This window comes from Petaurus breviceps, unplaced genomic scaffold (assembly GCF_028583685.1).
Source record: "Petaurus breviceps papuanus isolate PSGF00001 unplaced genomic scaffold, PetGlider_PUasm1.0 185, whole genome shotgun sequence".
In the NCBI taxonomy this organism is placed as follows: Eukaryota; Metazoa; Chordata; class Mammalia; order Diprotodontia; family Petauridae; genus Petaurus; species Petaurus breviceps.
The window spans coordinates 17,375,751-17,393,516 of NW_027185797.1; the positions used below are offsets into that span (position 1 = coordinate 17,375,751).

The window sequence follows — 17,766 nt, forward strand, 5'->3', positions numbered from 1 at the left end:
TAGTTGTTTGTTTATTTGTTTGTTTGTTTTTGCTGTCTGAAAGTGTTTAACTTTTTTCTAGTTAGCTAGTTTCATATCAGCTGTCCTCACCTTTAACTTCTTTTGAAGGAATGATGAATTCTTCTATTTTGCCTAAACTTCAGTAACCTTCTTTGATACTCAGTTTTGCAGGATATAATATCTTGGGGTGCTGCTTGATCTTCTTTGCTTTTCTATATGTAATATTCCCATTTTCATATCAATTCTTTATGAACACATAGATGTGCTATTATAATTATTCCTCTTTTTAATGGGAAATATTTTGTTCTTGTCACGGCCAAAATGTGTTTGATACTATAATGAGGCTCAACTATGTTGTTTCTTGGGGGGTTACGCTTGGAGTTTCTTTCTTTGGTGTTTGATTTGATTATCCTGGTCCTAAGTCTGCCGTCTGCTTCCACATTTCTGTAGGATTTCTTGGTTGGTTCAGGAGGTCTTGCAGAAATTGTTATAATGTCTTCGTTTACCTCCAGGGATTTGGGCTCAGGTCCCTTTGTTACAAAGTGCTCAATCAGTAAGATTCCCCCTCCCTAGCTCTTTATTTCTCTTCATCTTCAGATTTTCCACATCTTTATCTGTATATTGGTTACTTATCTTGCTGCAAATGGGATTTTTTCCTTTGAGACTTTTTTTTTCCTCCAGTTCCAGGACTTTTTGGTCCCTCCCCTGGTTTGTTGCCTTTTCTATTATTTTAGATTGTCAGAGTTGGATGACATCTGTGGACCTTAAGGAGGTAAGAGTCACCTTTTAGGACACCACTAGGGAGATGCTTAGGGGGCTTCTACTGGCCTGTTCTCTCTCTTGCATAAGTCTACTTTTCTGGGCTCTACCTTCCTCCCTGAGGCTCACTTTCTTCAGTCCCAAGACCAGAGGTATAGGGTTCATAAAGTCACACTAAATCGCAAAAAAACTGTGAAGAGGGTTGCTTGGAACTGTACAAATCGTTCAAATCTAAACATTTACTGTGTGACCTAGAATAAGTCATTTAACTTTTGTGTGCCTCAAGTTTTCTCATCTGCAAAATGGGTACAATTATTTCATCTACCTCCCAGGATTGTAACAAGGAGCAAATGAGATCTTTGTAAAAAGCACTTTGCAAACCTTATATTACTATTTAAATGCTAGTCTGTCATCATCATCAGCAGCAGCAGCAGCAGCATCCTACCTCCCTTTAGTGTAGAGGGAGGGGAAAAGCATCCAACAATTTTCTGACCTTATAGCTTCAGCTGTTTCCAAAGACCCTTATGTTCTCCTTTCCCTCCAAATCATGCCATTTTTGTTAAGGTAGGAACAATTTTATCACTTTTTGACTAACATTTGGAACAGAAGATAGGTTGAAATGTATAGAAGGTACATGGAAATGCTCATTTATTGAGTTCATGTTCAGACTTTTGGAAAGGCCAATTTGCTGTTAGTCAAGCGGGGGAGGGAGCCCCCACCTTGAATCTTATGGCTCATCTAGCCCTGCTTTGCAGAAAAATCTTATCAGCCCCAACAGAAGCTGCAGCAACCAGTCCTAATCCTCTAGGAGGGGGAGGAAATCCAGCTCCCAAAGTGGGAGAGTCCTACGTTATGGAGAATGCTGGAGAACATCGTCCATCTCTAGCCTCCATTTTCTTCTCCTTCCAAGTCTTGTTCCTTTTGAGGGTGAGTGTGGGGGCCGTTAGCAGGGGAGGAAGTTCAAGTTCAGAGGGTGGGGGGCCCAGACTCCTCCTCACACAGCGAGCTCCCAAAGCAGGGAGTCTGTGCGTGCAACATTGAGCCTGACAGATAATCGCTCCTGACAGCCTCAAGTCACAAGCCCTTGGTCTGGAGCCAAGAGACTTTGGAGTATTTGTCTTAAAAGCCACCACCCCCATTCTCCCTGGGCTTGCGTTATTCTTGGGGGGGGGAGGGGCAGAGGGGAGGATGGAGCTGCTGGGGAAGGGCCAGCATTTTATTTTTGATTCCTGTGCTTCCGTTATTGGGACTTTCCTAGTTTGCTGCTCATCACGGTTGGAAAGAAGACAGCACTTTTTTCCTCCTATGTCTCCTGAAGTCTTGGAGTTTTTCCTTGAAAATCCTCCAACTCTCTCCTTGGCCCTTGCTCCAAGGGCTACTACCTATGCATGAGTGTGTGTGTGTGTGTTTAACTCTGGCAACAAGCTTTGGAATCTATCTGTCACCTCCCAGAGGGCAGGGCTGGAGGATCTGCAGAGGCCAGCGCTGACGTCCCTCAGTACTTAGGCCAAGCCTACTCCTTTGAGCTGGGGCCCATGTGAGCCGAGCAGAGTCTTGTCATGGCCTGAAATTCAGTGTGGGGAACTCCAGGTGTGAGAACTGCCTCTACCCTCTATGAATAACCTAATTGAAAAGTTCTGGGGAAGAGAAGCCTGAGATTCATGGAAATTTGGTGACTTTCCAAGCATCACACACCTAGTAAATCTTAGAGACTTGAGCTCAGATCATTCTAGCTCCAAGCCTCGCCCTCCATCCACTGCCCCATACTGCTTCTGTGTGAAAAAAAGTGATCTAGATATTATGATTCTCATTTTACAGATGAGGAAACTTAGACACAGAGTTGTCATAACTTTCCTAAGGTGCAAAATGGTAGGAATTGAATGCAAGCCTGTCCAGTCTAAGCCCCCTATTCTTTCTGTTACATCATTAGCTGAAACATATTGGGGTCTACTTTTGAATTTTGTCCTGGCGCTGGACTTCGATGACTCTGGTGATGAGGCTGGTGACTTGGTGTGAGTAAGTCTGCCTCACTTAAATCCTGTTCACCCACAAGTCAAAAGATCCCCCGTGATGACACTGGTCCTCCGAGAAAATCTTGGGACTAGAAGGCAGCTTTCAAGGCTCCAATTTTAATCATTCCTTCAACTCCTGAAAATTTTCTTTCTCCTTAAATCTGTTGCTGCTACTGACAAGAGCGGGTTTAAAGTGTTTTATAGTATATAAACAAGGAATTAGGTACCTATGAAAATATACATTTGGTGGAGACCTAATTCCATGCACTTCGCATGCTGTAAATTGGAATGAATGACTGTATTTGATATCAGAGATCGCCACTCCCTTAAAATCAGGCCACAGAATAGAGGGAACATTTATTCATCCAGCAGGCATCTATTAAGCGACGACTCTTTGTTGTGTATGTGGGCACTCTTAGAGTAGAGATAACCTCTCCAAAAGGTCCTTAATACTGTAACGCAATTAGCTGCATCTGCAAAGCTGAGGCTCATTTCAACATGTGTTCACTTGACAGCTTTGAAGTCTCCTGGTTCAGATCATTAATAAGTAGTTAGATGGATTGGGATATTAAAAGATTATGAAAGAGAATTTATCTGAGCCCTGGAATCATCTGTCTTTGATATTGTCTTTTAAAGGAAAATTAGAGAGAGAGATATGGACATATAGATATTTTAATCACCTAAAACAGTAACCTATGAGATAATTTTGGAGCCTGGTCCCTGAAGCAAAACAAAGAAACCTACATGCTTTATAAAAATGAAATGTGGGTATTGAATGCCATGGTCCCTTAGGAAAATACGATTCTACTTCCCACAGTAAAAGTCAGTCCTCAGGAATAATTTCTTTTTCTGGCCCATAGCCCAGGTCCATGGAGCTATGACGTGGAGTGATTAGATGCTTTGAATAATTTTTTTTTAGAGACTTAAGCTGCCTTGTAGAGTTAGACTATATCTTGAATAAAAATCGATGTTTGGAAAATTACGACCATGAATTAAAATAGAGTGGGTTACATAATGTCATAGAATTCAAGTGAGAATATGAAGTGTTGACCAGAACAGACACAGTGACCTTTGTCTCTGATGTAATGGATAAAAGGGCCAGGGAAGGCAAAAGGAAAAGAAATTCACACTTTCTTCAGGAAAAAATAATTAACTTTCCTACCAAGTCCCTCTTTTTATAGGATTAAAGGCCAATTCCAGCTCCAGCTTCACTTCTAAACTCGTATTTATTCACAGACCTGTAATTAGGACAGTCAAACAAGGCTTTACCCTAGCATGTTTACATGGAAAAAGTGATGACCATCTCTGCTGTCCATAATTCAACACTGGTCCATTCTCATCCTTACCCCCACTCCCCAGGCTACCATCCCCAGCTGCCTCCAAGCCTCCACCATTTCCCTCAAACCTAGATTTCCTTCATTCCTCACATAACAAACAACTTGTGTTCTGGAACTATCTTTATGCTACCCCTTCCCTTTCTCCAAAGTGTTTTTCCTTTAGATGAAAAAAAAATTAGTAGCTACGGTTCTGGTTTCTTATTCATTGAGGGAGGGAGGGAGAGGCGGTTTGGAGCCAGCTGCATGCATGAACATATGAACATGTCCACGCCAGTAACAAAGGGATAAACCACGATGATGTGTTTGGGACAAGGTGGGGGTGACGTCATTGAAGAATCCTTACATCAAAGGAAGCTCTTGCACCTCATCTCCAACTTCAGCCCGCCTTCAAAGCCTCTTTCAGAATAGCAAGCATGCCGGGGTCTCCGAAGTCATTTGTGCTCATGACAAAACAGCTTTTCTCCAACCTCTGATCTTCCTTTGTCTGCATCCCCCTCTCCTGTGCTCGGGATCTGCACCTGTTGGCTGCATGGACAGAGTAGCAGGAATTCTCATCACTCAGCCGGCCAGTGGGCCAGGATCCCAGGTGACCGGGTCACACACACACACAAAGGCAGGTCATAGGCAGGTTACTGAGTCAAGGCCGCCAAGCCTCCCCGAGAGAATGTTTGTTTTTCCTCTCTGTTCCCCTTCCTTTGCTCTCCCAAAGCTTAAGATTGTTCGACTGCCTAAATCACAACAAAGCAAGTCGTTAATTTTGGCAGTAAAATGTCCCCCTCCAAAAAGAGTCAGGTGGGGAGTTCATCTAATTTTGGAATTGGTTTCCTTAGGCTCCTTTCGAGTTTGCTCATATAGAAACAAGAGCCTTTTCCTGCAGGATGATTAAAAGCAGACCTTTCACATTCAGACGAGTCAAAATGGAGTGATCTGCGGCATGGGGTTAGTTTTTCAAACGTTTGGAGGCGTATAAATAACTTCTCCCGATGAAATGTACACACACACATACACACACACACGCAGCAGAGAATCTGGTTCTAATTACTTGTACTTTGGGTGAACTTTTGTGTTTCCTTTGACTGTCTAATGTATGTGAGCTGTGTGTGCCTTGCACTCGGCCAGTGGATTCACAGGGACACACACACACACACACACACACACACACACACACACACACTCCAGACCGGCTGAATTTGGTGCCAACAAAAATGGAGGCCAACAGAATGTTTTGACCAAATGCGACACTTTGCTATTCACCCTAATTAGCTGAAATTGCTCCTTCCCACCAGGGACCCTGAGCTCCAAGCTCCAGATTCCCCCAGGGGTGAGGCAGGAAATGCTTTTGACTTTACAACTGGTTTTTTTTTTTTTTTTCTTTTTTTTTTTTTTTTTGAGACTCAGCTGTCCAGAGAGTGCATTAAAATAGTCTTAATAATCTTCGGATCCTAGTGAAATGAAAGGGATTTCGTAATGCCTCCTGGCCTGCCTACCTCTTAGTCAGTGACAACATAAAATAACCCAGTCTGTCAACATGGGTGAGCCCCACCATAAATTGCCATTTACAAAGAATAACTGTGCTCTCTTAAAAATGTTATCTGTGGCTTTATCTCACCTTTAGAAAAATGCCAAACATGTTAGGAATCGTGTAGAGTGTTATTGTGGGTGCCTTTCTGGAAGGTTCAGTGGTTCTCAGGTGTGCTGGGAGGGTGACCATCAAGTCTGTTTTCTCAGGTGAGTTTGGTCTCCTAAGTGTTACCTTCCCAAGAGAAGTTATATTTATAAAGGGGAGGGGCTGGGGGAGCTTGAACGAGAAAAGGTTTTGTTTTCTCTGAGAAAATCAGCTCTGGGATGTGAGGAGACTTCCCTCAGATGCCTAACTAAACCTGGGCCCTTCCCCTCTGGGGGGCTGGGGCTGGGCTGCCTTTGTGCTTCGCCTGACAAACAGCTTCCCAGGTGAGGGAAGGCCTGTACATAGAGGAAGCCCAGATCCATTTTTCATACCCCCAAAAAAGTCAAACTCAGGGGGTATATTTTCCTCAGTTGATACCTTCTTTGAGGATAAAGAGGCTTGAAATATGGGCCAGAGGTTGGAGCCAGGGAGAGCTTGTTCTCTCCCCTTCAGACCTCCATGGGTTCCATTTGGAGGGTCCAGCCAGGAGGTGAGCCCTCGCACATCTCCAGCTGCTGACTCTGCTCTCTGCCTTCACCAGAGCTGGATGCCAAACATCTAATCTGGTCCGAGGAACACAAGTTTCCCTGGTTTTGGCCGATCTCTGACAAAAACCCCGCTGCACAGATGGCTAGCAGTTCCACACACTCCGCTTGGATGCTTACGCGCTGCTTCTTCTTTGGAAAGGAACCATCACGTAAATAAAGGGAGGAAAAATGCATACATAGGAGCAAATGCCGATCAGAAATTATTCCTCAAAGACTGCTTTCCAAAAACCGAAATCACATCAGCATGGCCAGAGCGGTTGCTTTATTGAATGACACAGCCCTCTTTCCCCCACGGGAAGTCTAAAAACCACTTTCTGGCTTGCCGGAGATCGCTGAATGAGCTAATACGGAACACATTGTCTGCTGAGGCTGCAGAGTTTTCTAGCTCAAATTTTATCATTCCAGAGACGGATCGTACCAGCGTGAAATAAGGAGCAAGATGTTGGAGGCCTCTCAAGGGCATTTGATGAATCTCACTTTAATTTAAAGGGACTAATAGATTATTGATGTAAGCAGGACCTCGGTAAAGCAGATCGATACCAGAGCCCTCAGAGTCTCTCTTAAATACCAGAAATGACTAGTGAAAGAGGCTGCTGATTGGCCGATACTTTCTGTTTTTACTTCACGTCTGGTTTCTCATGAGGATGGGATATTAATAAACTTTTTTCCCTTAGAAGGGGACAAGTATATTTTTTTCTAGACTACTATATTGTAGGTAGAAAGGACATTTGAGGTCGAGTGTTTTCAAATATGGGTGTTGCCACATCCACAATCTATGATAGCTTTTGGCTTGTGTTGGCCTTCCAGCATATGTAGAAAGCACTTAATAAATGTTTATTGACTGACTAACAAAATGGACTTGAGTAATCCATCTGGTTTTGCCTCTGAATTTTTCCCATGGTATTCTCAGGGAGATATGGAGAGGCCGTGAGACTTTAAATGTTGCAAAATACTACATACTTGAACCCATTGAAGAGGAACCAACATGCCAATGGAGTAATTTTCAAATATTTAATCCCTTACTGGCCTCAGGCAGATTTTACTCAGGGCTGTGGGACACAGAAGGAAAGCAATGTATTTTCTTTCCTTATTGGTATGTACATGTGAATTTCATTGACACCATCCATTGATTAATGTGATGGAGCTACAATGGGCAGCCACGATGGAAACCAGGAAACTGGAAGAACAAACATAGGGCTGAACTTATAGTCAGAAGGCCCACCTCTGACACCTAATAATGAGTTCACCCTGGGCAACACACTTAATGTCTCTGAGACTCAGTTTCCTCTGCCAAAGGGAAAGATAACAATAGAATTAGTCCCTGCTTCATAGCATTGTTGTAAAGACCAAATGACCCAAGTGTGTTAAGTGTTTTGCAAACCTTAAAGTGCAAATGTTAAGCTTCATTGTCATTAAGTCACTTAGAAAACCTTAATAAAGGTTTCCTTCCTTTCTTCTTTCCTTCCATTCCTTCTTTCTTTCCTCCTTCTTTCCTTCCTTCCTTCTTGCCTTTCTTTCTTCTTTCCTTCCTTCTTTTTCCTCTTTCTTTCCTTCTTTTCTTCCTTCCTTCCTTTTCCTCTCTCTAGCTCTCCCTTTCTTTCATAAAAATTAATTAATTAGTTAATTTCATCACCAGAAAAAATGCAATTTGAGTAGAAGTAAGAGGAGGAAGGGGCAGAGCATATTAGATATTCAGTCTGTTAGTTGGCATCAGATTTTCAGTTATCAGGAAGTTCAGTCCCACTGCTCTGGGGGCTCGAGTCACCATGTATCCTGCCTATAACTCGCTCATCCCTGTTTATTTGCACGTTGTCTCCTCCATTCGATTATGGGCTCCTGGAAGTCAAGGCTTGTGTTACCTTTCTTTGTATCTCCAGAGCTTAATATAGTGTGTGGCACATAGTAGGTTCTTAATATCTATTTACTGATTGACTGACAGTAATCATCTTGTAAATGATTTAAAAGATTCTTGGCAAGTTTGTGTGAAACGATGGGGGATTTGAGAGATATTGTGACTGTCTTGTGCCATCTTTCATAAGGTCATTTAGTCTATGGTACAATCTAAATGTGACAGCTAAGTGGCGCTGTGGACAGAGCCTGAAGTCAGGAAGATCTGAGTTCAAATTCCACCTCAGACTCTTGCTAGATGTGTGATCCTGGGCAAGTCACCTAACCTCTCAGTTTTCTCATCTGTCAAAATGCCGGTCACATAGTAGGCACTTAATAAATGCATAATGAATGACTGCAGAATGGAGATGATAATAGCACAGACTTGACTGGGTTGTTTGTGAGGAGTAAATGAGGTCATCAAAACATAAAGCTTAGTAGAAAGGCTAATTATCCCCTTCCTTCTAGCCCCAGAGCTGTGATCCCATAACCCTTTGTCAGGGACTTGGGGGGTGGGATTTGTGCTTTGGGTGTGGGTTAGACCCTGTGCTCTGTGATGATGTTGGGAGCTATCAGTCACCCACTATCCTTTTGAATGTCAGCTCCTTTGGAGTTGGGACCTTTTATTTGTTGTTTGTACCTCCTGGACCTAGGACTACTCTGGCTCATAGGATTCAGTTAATGAATGCTCATTGGATTTGGATTTTTTCATTCATTTGTTCCTCTCTGTTTACAGATAAGGAAACTGAGTCCCAGGCTAATGAGCCTCCCTTCTGAGGTCCCTTCCAAACCCTTAGAGATTCTACAATTCTCTTCCCTTTTCTCTGGAGAGAAAAAAAAAACTATAGGCTGCGTTTGCTTCCTACACCACAGTGATGGCAATTGGGAACCAGATTCTAAAATTCAGACCACGGGCTTGATGCTAGAATTGTACTTTAAGAGAATGTTAGGGCTTTCCTGACAAACCACATCTTCAAATTTTCTGCGTCAGATTTTTCAGACATTTTCAAGACATTTCAGAAAAAAAGCTGATCTTATGCAGTAGTAGTAAGGATAGTAATGGCTTGCATTGATGTTAAGATTTGCCAAGTGTTTTACCCACAGCATCTCATATACTCCTCACAGCAGCTCCGGGAGGTAGGTGCTGTTATTATACCCATTTTATAGATGAGGAAATTGAGACTGGGAGGGAGTAGGTGACTGGCCCAGGGTCATACAGCTAGGAAGTCTGTGGTGTAGGATTTGCACCCAGATCAGACAGATTTCTAGTCCAGCCTTCTGGTGTATGCTTCAAATAATAGCAGTAAAAATGTTTCAGCTCGTTCAGAAAAAAAATGAGAGCGAATATGGCAGCCGGAGTAGCCGTTGTTGTTGGTGGTGATGGTATCATTATCTTCTAAGTAACTGAGGAGGTTCAGCTTATGCATACTCAGCCTCAGTTTCCTCATCTCTGAAATGGGGATATTATTATTCATAGTCATTCCCTCACAAGAAAAGTCAGTGGAGCACTTTTCAAACATGAATACTATACCTTTCCCAGTCTCCTGTAATGCTTGCTTGCTCCTTTCCTCCCAGATTATCTCCAGTTTATTCTGTGTGTGTTCTGGGTGCACACAGTGGATGATTGAACTATTCAGGAGGGATTTCTGTCCTAATAATAGATTATTGAAGTTTACTTATCCCATGGAATCTGTACTTTTATAATTAGTTTACATCAGACTGTAATACTCACTAAATATCGACACAGTTGTTGATTGGGTAAGAGATCTGAGAGGGACAATAACTCAAAAATCACATCCTAGCTCTTAATTTTTCAGGTTAGGAAGTTTGAAATCCAGAGATGCTAATTTACTTGCTTGGGTCACACAGGGAGATTAGAGCAGGGTCAGGATTTGAACCCAAGTCAGGATTTCACCCCAAATTCAACATTCTTTCCCCCTAGGTCTCCTACTGAAGTAGACTGAGTTGTGAAAATGAGGAGCAGCAGCAATGTCGTCCATCATAAAAATGGCATTTTTCTCCCAAACAGAGAAAGGCAATAAAATATTTCTCCTTCTGAGTCAATTATGTTTTCAAGTGAGCAAATGGTCAGAGTGGAAGAGCTGCCCGGCATCTAATTTTATCATCTAGTGTTTTCGCGATCTTCCTGAGCGTAGTGCACAAGGGGAGCCAGCAGATGGTTCAGGAAGGGCTGGGAATGAGCAGAAAAGGGAAGGAAAATGGAAGACCAAGTTGGCTCTTCTGGGGGGAAGTGGGGAGGGAATTGTCTGCATCTTTTCTTCAGTAGAGGGAACTTCTGATGTAGAAAGCCTCTTCACCAATGCTGATCAGTTTTCATTTATAAAGAGAGTTACCTAGGCCACAGAATGATCAAGGGACTTGTCCAAGATCACACAGCTGTTACCTAGCAAAGGCAGGACTTGAACCTAGGTCTTAGTGGGTGTCTATTTGCTGCCCCACACTGTCTCTTGGCTTGCATCTCAGTTAGAGAAATAAGTAAGGAATTGTAGAAAAAAAAACCTATAACAGCATAACTAGAGGCTTTATAGACCTGGGACAAATGTCATGTGTGGAGTTGGGGGATGAGGGTGGGATGTTCTCTAGGAGGGTAAATATACCCCAGGACATTGACAGGTGTTACTATTTCTGGCACACTGGCTACTACTGGAGAGTAGGGGATGGGATACTCCAGGATGAAGTCAGTGCTTCTGCTCCAAAGGGGGCTGGAGGTAGGAGTAGGGATGGGAAAGTAGGGCAGAGAGAATCTGGAGTGAGGGGCATGCTCCAGACAGGTACTATAGGAGCTCCCTGAATTTCCCTTCCTGGACTAGAGCTTCTGTGGGTTAGACCCACCATAGTTATCCATCTGGGTTAGTGGGATGGTTTTAGGCCCTCCTGAAAAGAAATGGGGAGGCCTTCTACATCAATCCTGACTGCAGCCCCTCCCCTAACAGTAAGTAGAAGCCACCTCTAGCATCATTCCCATTCCATAGCTGGACGCATATAGGCAAAAGCCCTCAGCAGTGGTGGGACTGAACCTGGACCCCAGTGCATTTACTGAACTGAAGGAATGCCATGTGGGAAGCCAGGTAACCAGGCTGAAGGATTACAGAAAGAGCTCTGTAGCCAGACAAGATTTGCTCTTGGGAGAAGAGTGGGTAGACCTGTCAGTGCAGGGCACTTTCTGAGGCGGGGACCGAAGGACCACATTGTACTCACACCCTCCTTGTTTTCCCTGCATTGATGAACCCCCTCACTCTGCAGTGGGGCCGTCCTGCTGCCCTGGAGAGCAACCCCCCCCACACACACACACACATGCTAAAAAGTCTTTTACCGTTCTTCCAAAGTGAATTTTTATTCTGAATTTAACAAGCACCAAAAAAAAAAAAAAGATAATAGATCCATATACAGAGTGGAATGGGAAAAAGAGATTTTCATATGAAAACATGAATCTTATTACAGACAACTGGCTTTTGTAAAAGTATGTAATAAATTCAGCATGTTAATTTCATAGCTATCCAGCTTGTCTGGGTCTCCTTCAGAATTTCTGAGCATTTAAAACAATGTTTCATTGACCTTTCGTTTTCTTTTTTCTTTTCGTTTCTTTTCTCTTTGGGGGAGGGAGGGAAGGGGCAACACTATTGCAAACTTTGTTTTCCTTCCTAACTTTCTCACTCCCTAACAGTAAAGAAAAAAATCCTTGTAACAAACAAGCAAGGTCAGACAAGTTGGGGTGGAGGGGAAGAAAAAGAGAGAGAAAAGAAGAAGAGGAAAGGAAAGAGAGAGAAGAAAAGAAAGAGAAAAGGAAGGGAGGGAGAGGAAACGAAAGGAAAGGGAGAGAAAGAGAGAGGGAGAGAAGAAAAGAAAGAGAAAAAGAAGGGAAAGAGAGAGGAGAGGAAAGGGGGCAAAGAGAGAGAAAGAAGAAAAGAGAAAAGGGAGGGAGATTGAGGAAGAAAAAGAGAGGAGAGGAAAGGAAGGAGAGTGAGAGAGAAGAAAAGAAAGAGAAGGGAGTGAATGTGAGGGAAGGGAGAGAGTGAGAGACAGACAGACAGAGAGACAGAAAGAGAGACAGAGAGGTGCAGAGTGGGGAGGGAGGGACAGAGAGACAAAGACAGAGGTCCTTACTGGGACCTCCCTACACCAAAGAAATAATAGGTCAGTTAAAGAAGAAAAAAAGCCCCCAAAGCAGTAAGCAATCAAAACCAAACACTGCTTTGCCTGCACTCAGGGCATACTTGTAGACTGAAAGTCTTCTGAAGAAACTAACAGAGACAAACACAAGTTCCTCAGCAGAAGGTAGAGCAGTGTAGTGAATGGAACCAGGAAGACCTGTGTCAGACCCTGCCTCTGACACTTAGTAGCCCTGTAACCCAGACCAAGTCACATTTTCTTCTTCAGCCTCAGTCTCCTCCTTTGTAAAACAAAGATAATAATCATTCCTGCCCAACAGGGCTCTTGTGAGCATCCAGAGATAAGCCAAGTCAAGCAGTTTTCAAGACCCTAAACTGATAAATATTGAGCTCTAAATATTGAGTCATTATAAATGATAATCCTTGACTTTGTTTGGATGTTAGTGTTTTACAACTTTCGCTTTCTCTTAAAAGCTTACACTTTCACATGTACTAACTCATTTCAATATGACAAGGCCAACTGGGAGTCAAGAGACCTGGGCCTGATTCCCAGACTTTGTATGACCTTCCAAAAGGCACTCAACTTGTCAGAGCCTCATTTTTGTCATCTGTAAAATGGGGGTAAATAGTATTCTCTCGCTGATGAAGAATGGAACTAGGGTCACACCTCTAACCCTAATCCCGAATTTTTCTAGCCCTCATAGGGTGGGTATGAGTGGAGTGTTTTGCTGACCTTAAAATGCTACACACATGAATAAAGGAAGGATCTGTGAATTTATCAGCAGAACTCCTGGTGTGGGAACTCCTTCCCCCAGCACAGCACAGCCCATCTATGACTTAAATCTCTAAGTTCTGTAGAGTTGTTTGTGGAACTTTAAAAGGATAAGGCTCAAACTCAAATTATTATTAATTTTAAACTCAATTTCAATATCTTAATTTTTAAAAATTTAAGCAATAATTATTGTTATAAACTCAAATTATTGTAATCCCCATTTTAGAGATTAAGAAATTGAGGCTCAGCTGAGATTTTGAGTAACTGATTAAAGAACAATGGTACCAGAGAATGAACAGTGAAAGCTACCTCCATTCTCTGGGAAGAGTCAGAAGGCTGCACTTATTGTCAGACATGGTCACAGGCATGGCTATTTTTTCTTGACCTTTCTTTGTTGTTACAAGGGGAGATTACTTCCCTCTCTTTTGTTTTCAGGTAAGGGAAAATAAATGTTAATTAAAAAAAATGACTTACAAATCTTTTGTTTGTTTGATATTTGTTTAATTTAATTCAGTGGAATCAAATTCATTTTCTTGGCAAGTAAAACAAAACAAACTTCTGTCATCCGGTAATTCTGTCCATTCCCAATAATTACAGTTTCTACTACAAATTGTTTTAACACCCTGCTCCCACCCTGAATTCAAGGAAATAAAGGTAATTTTTTCTTGGATGAGATAGCAATTAACCAATCAACAAATATTTGATAATTTGTGAATCTTTAAGGGAAGGAAGATGACCTGTCTGCAAATGATATAAAAATGAAAGACTTAAATAGTAAATAAATAAAAAGACTTACATAATTAATAAAACTTAAAAGAGAAACATCTGCTCAGAGGAGTTAGTGACTAAAGTCACATGATGCTATGTGACTGAGCCCAGGTGCTACAGAAGGCTCATTATAGAGACTTGAACACCACTCACTGTCCATCATGACCTCTTTTTGGCCCCGGCTTGTAAAAATTGTTGATAAGATTAGAGGCAAGGAAGCGTGTATTATTGATGAAATGAACTAAAAATATCTTTTTTTTTAACTTCTTTTGCAGCTATCGAAACACAAAGCACCAGTTCTGAGGAGCTCGTCCCCAGCCCCCCTTCTCCACTCCCTCCTCCTCGTGTTTACAAGCCCTGTTTCGTTTGCCAGGACAAGTCATCGGGCTATCATTATGGCGTCAGCGCTTGTGAGGGATGTAAGGTGAGTGCCCCTGCCCTTGGCTCCCCCAGAGCTGCCCTTCACTAACAGAGATACTCCCATCCCCCTATTCCTTCCTGGAGCTCTGACCTTGGGGAGGGTCCATCACCTAAAAGGGGGTGTCTTGACACCAGAACCTTTCATTCTAGCCATGTCTGATGTGGACATTTTGTTTGGTCTTGCTTAATATTGAAGGAGTTCTGATTTTCCCTTGTAGCTCATTATCGTAAAATGGAGGAATTGATTTATTGGGAAATGTACATGATGTAAAAATAGACGATATCAACATAAATTTTAGCAATATGAATGAAAAGATATTTTAGAAATTAGAATGAAAACATATATTTTAAAAATAAGGATAAAAAAGACATTTCTGAGAAGGAGCTCTTGGAAATCTGAGACTAGCACCCACATTCTATGAACATAGTGATTTTCAGATAAATGAATGCCCTGGGGGATTATATCATTGTAATTTAGAGCTGAAAGGCATTTTAGATGATGGTAGAGTCTTAACCCCTCATTTTCCAAAAGAACAGACTCAGACCCAGAGAGAAAAAGTGACTTTCCCACAGCCACAGAGTTAGGTAATAAGTGTCAGAGCTTGGATTGGAACCCAGGCCCTGAACTCCAAATTCAGTGCCTGATGCCTCCCCTTCTGATTCTAGAAAATCAGTTTAATTCATTTGAACTCAGCAGCAGTTCATTACAGCTGCCATGCTGTTTCAGTCATGTCTGATTCTATGTGACCCCATTTGGGATTTTCTTGGCAGAGATTGTGGAGTGGTTTGCCATTTCCTTCCCCAGCTCATTTTGTAGATGAGGAAACTGAAACAAACAGGGTTAAGTGACTTGCCCAAGGCCACACAGTTAATAAGTGTCTGAGACCAGATTTTAATTAAGGGCTTCCTAACTCCAGGCCTGATACTGTCTACACTGTATTACCTAACCAGTTTATTAAATACATGTCAAAAATAAAGCAGTCCCTGTCCCCAAGGTGCTCCCACGCTGCTGGTGGGATGAAGTGTACAGAGGTAAAGAACTGCAAGGTTGATTAAGAAGGGTGACCACATTTGCATGTTTAGCAGACAGCACATTTCTTATGTTCTTAATGGGTGAAGGAGGGACAGGAAAGAAGAAGAGAATTTCGAGGAGAAAAAAGAATTTCGAGCTCAAAATTTAAAACAAAAATTTTAAGTAAATCATTTAAATTTTTTTTATATAAAATAAACCTTTCATAATTTCTATTTTTTTTTAAGAGGGTAAGCTCACTAGCAGTTGAAGGCAGTCTGGGAGGACTTTATTGTCTTCTGAATTGAGCCTCGAAGGCAGGAAATGGTGCTTTTAGAGGCGGAAGTGAGGAAGAAGCTTTTCCCAAAAACACAGGGGGTTTATAGGAACTCTGGCACATGGGGTGGAAGGTCCCATTTGGGGATGGCTGGTTATCCAGAGGGCTTTAAACTCAAGGGAAAATGGCATTCTGGCCTTTGGGCTCGTGCTCATGCAGCTGGAGGCATTAGTTTAAAATGTGCCGACGTTTGCAAACAGTTGAGGGGATTGTGGGTAGAGATGGGAGTGGTCTCCTGGCGGTTTTTCAGCACCTTGACCTTTGCGCAACTTTGAGTGGTTGATGGTTGGGTTTGGAGCCTGTGGGGACTTGCTGCTGGATGGGGGGTCATCAGCTGTAGAGTCTGGATTTGGGGTTCTAGGCTTCAGAGCCTTGGAAGCTGAATAAGAAGGAAAAGTAAAAGAGAGAGGAAACCAGAAAAGGGCGATGGTTGTATAAGGCTTAGCCACTGGTGCTATGGTCAGTGGAGCTGTTGAAATCGAGTAAATGTGGGATCCAAGGCCCTGGCCTGGCACCTTGGCTCTGTGGCTTAGTACCCACCTGTGTGACTTCAGCCAAGTTATGTCACTTCTCTGGACCTTATCTTCTTCACCTCTAAAAATGAGGGGTGAGACTAGATAATCCAGATGCCTTTTCTTGCCCTACTCCGCTTTCCTCTCACTGAGCCCCCATCTTTATCCGGGGTCCCATCATGTCTGTCTAATTAATTGCAACAGCCTCTGGAATGGACTTCTTAGTCTCCAATTCATCCAACACGTGCTTGCCAAAATAATCTTCCCAAAGCATAGGTCTGACCTTAGTCCCCTCACTCAATAGGTAGGCTGAAGCTCCCTATTGCTTCCAAGATCAAATCTGGCTCTGGGTTCACTCTCCAAGCTTATTTCCTCTCCTTCACTCATTCTACATTCCAAGCAAACTGGTCCATTTGCTATTTATTCCCCAACTGTGGGTTGCCATCTCTTGCCTCTATCACTTTGTACTGGCTGTCCCTCAGAATGAATCCTTGCCCTCCTCCAAGGTTCAGCCTGGGGGCCACCTCCTGCAGGAAGCCTTCGCCAATCAGCCTAGTGACTGCCCCCTCCTCAAATTATCTTATATGTCTTCATCTCTTTACAGGTTGTTATCTACCCAACAAAGCATTAACCCCTTGACTATTTTCTCTATTGCCTTGCACTTAGTAGGCAGATCATAAATACTCATTGGCCTGGATTATCTCAAAATGCAAGTCTATATTTATCAGATCTAGAGCTCTCACCAGATTATTTCAAACCAATTGCTTAAAGTCAATTAAAAACCACGCAGGATTTTTATGTTTATGTTGTTTTTTGTTGGTTTGGGGTGGGGGTTTGTGGGGGTGGTATGCTATTAGGGTGAAAAGGAGAGAGAACAGGATGCCTGGCTGCTCTCACACTCCCTTTGGGTCACCAGGCCCAATTCCAGTGTCATTCCAGTAGCAGGATGAGCTGAGCTTTGGGCCCCTCTGTGGTGTGTGCTGTCTACACATGCTTACCCAGATAGACTTCTGGGGAAAATGCCTTCCCTTCGCCTGTGCCTTGGATTGTTTGGGGACAATCACAGGACAACTCAGTTTGGTTGACTTCCGAGTTCATTTCTGGGTAGACAGGAAAAAGAAATGAATTGATTGCACATAAGACTATTGTTTTATTATCAGTAACCCCCGGCTGAACTGGTTTATTTTGGTCTGTACGAAGATATTCTAGGAAGGTTTAGACTAACTTCAAGTTTGCTTTGCCGGACCATTGCTATTGCAGCAGGGATGAGCAGTTTTTAGGGGCGGCTAGAAAGAAGATCAAGTTCAGAGATAGATGTTCCTTTGCTTAGGGAAATGTGGAATCTTACAGAAACTTTATAACTTACTTCCTCTGTGTGTGTGTGTGTGTGTGTGTGTGTGTGTGTTGGAGAGATAGATAGATAGAAGAGAGAGAAGGGGGAAGGAGGAGAGAAGGAAGGAAAGGGGGAGAGAGAGAAAAAGAGAAAAAGAAGAGAGAGGAGGGAAGGAGAAAGAAAAGGGGAGAGGAAGGGAAGGAGGAAGAGGAGAGAGGGGAGAGAAAGAGAGAGAGAGAGAGAGAGAGAGAGAGAGAGAGAGAGAGAGAGGGAGAG

General features: G+C 42.8%; 1 protein-coding gene across 10 annotated transcripts in view; it reads left to right on the forward strand.

The window, feature by feature from the left end:
- RARB (retinoic acid receptor beta) overlaps positions 1-17,766 on the forward strand; it is an 802,273-nt gene that overhangs the window by 661,422 nt on the left and 123,085 nt on the right. For 9 of the 10 annotated variants that reach the window (XM_069088506.1, XM_069088508.1, XM_069088509.1 and 6 more), the window contains one exon: positions 14,155-14,303. In XM_069088506.1, coding sequence (XP_068944607.1) covers positions 14,155-14,303 — 149 coding nt within the window. Of the gene's footprint in view, positions 1-1,587; positions 1,687-14,154; positions 14,304-17,766 lie in introns of those variants that run through there. The other variant, XM_069088513.1, reaches the window with a different exon arrangement.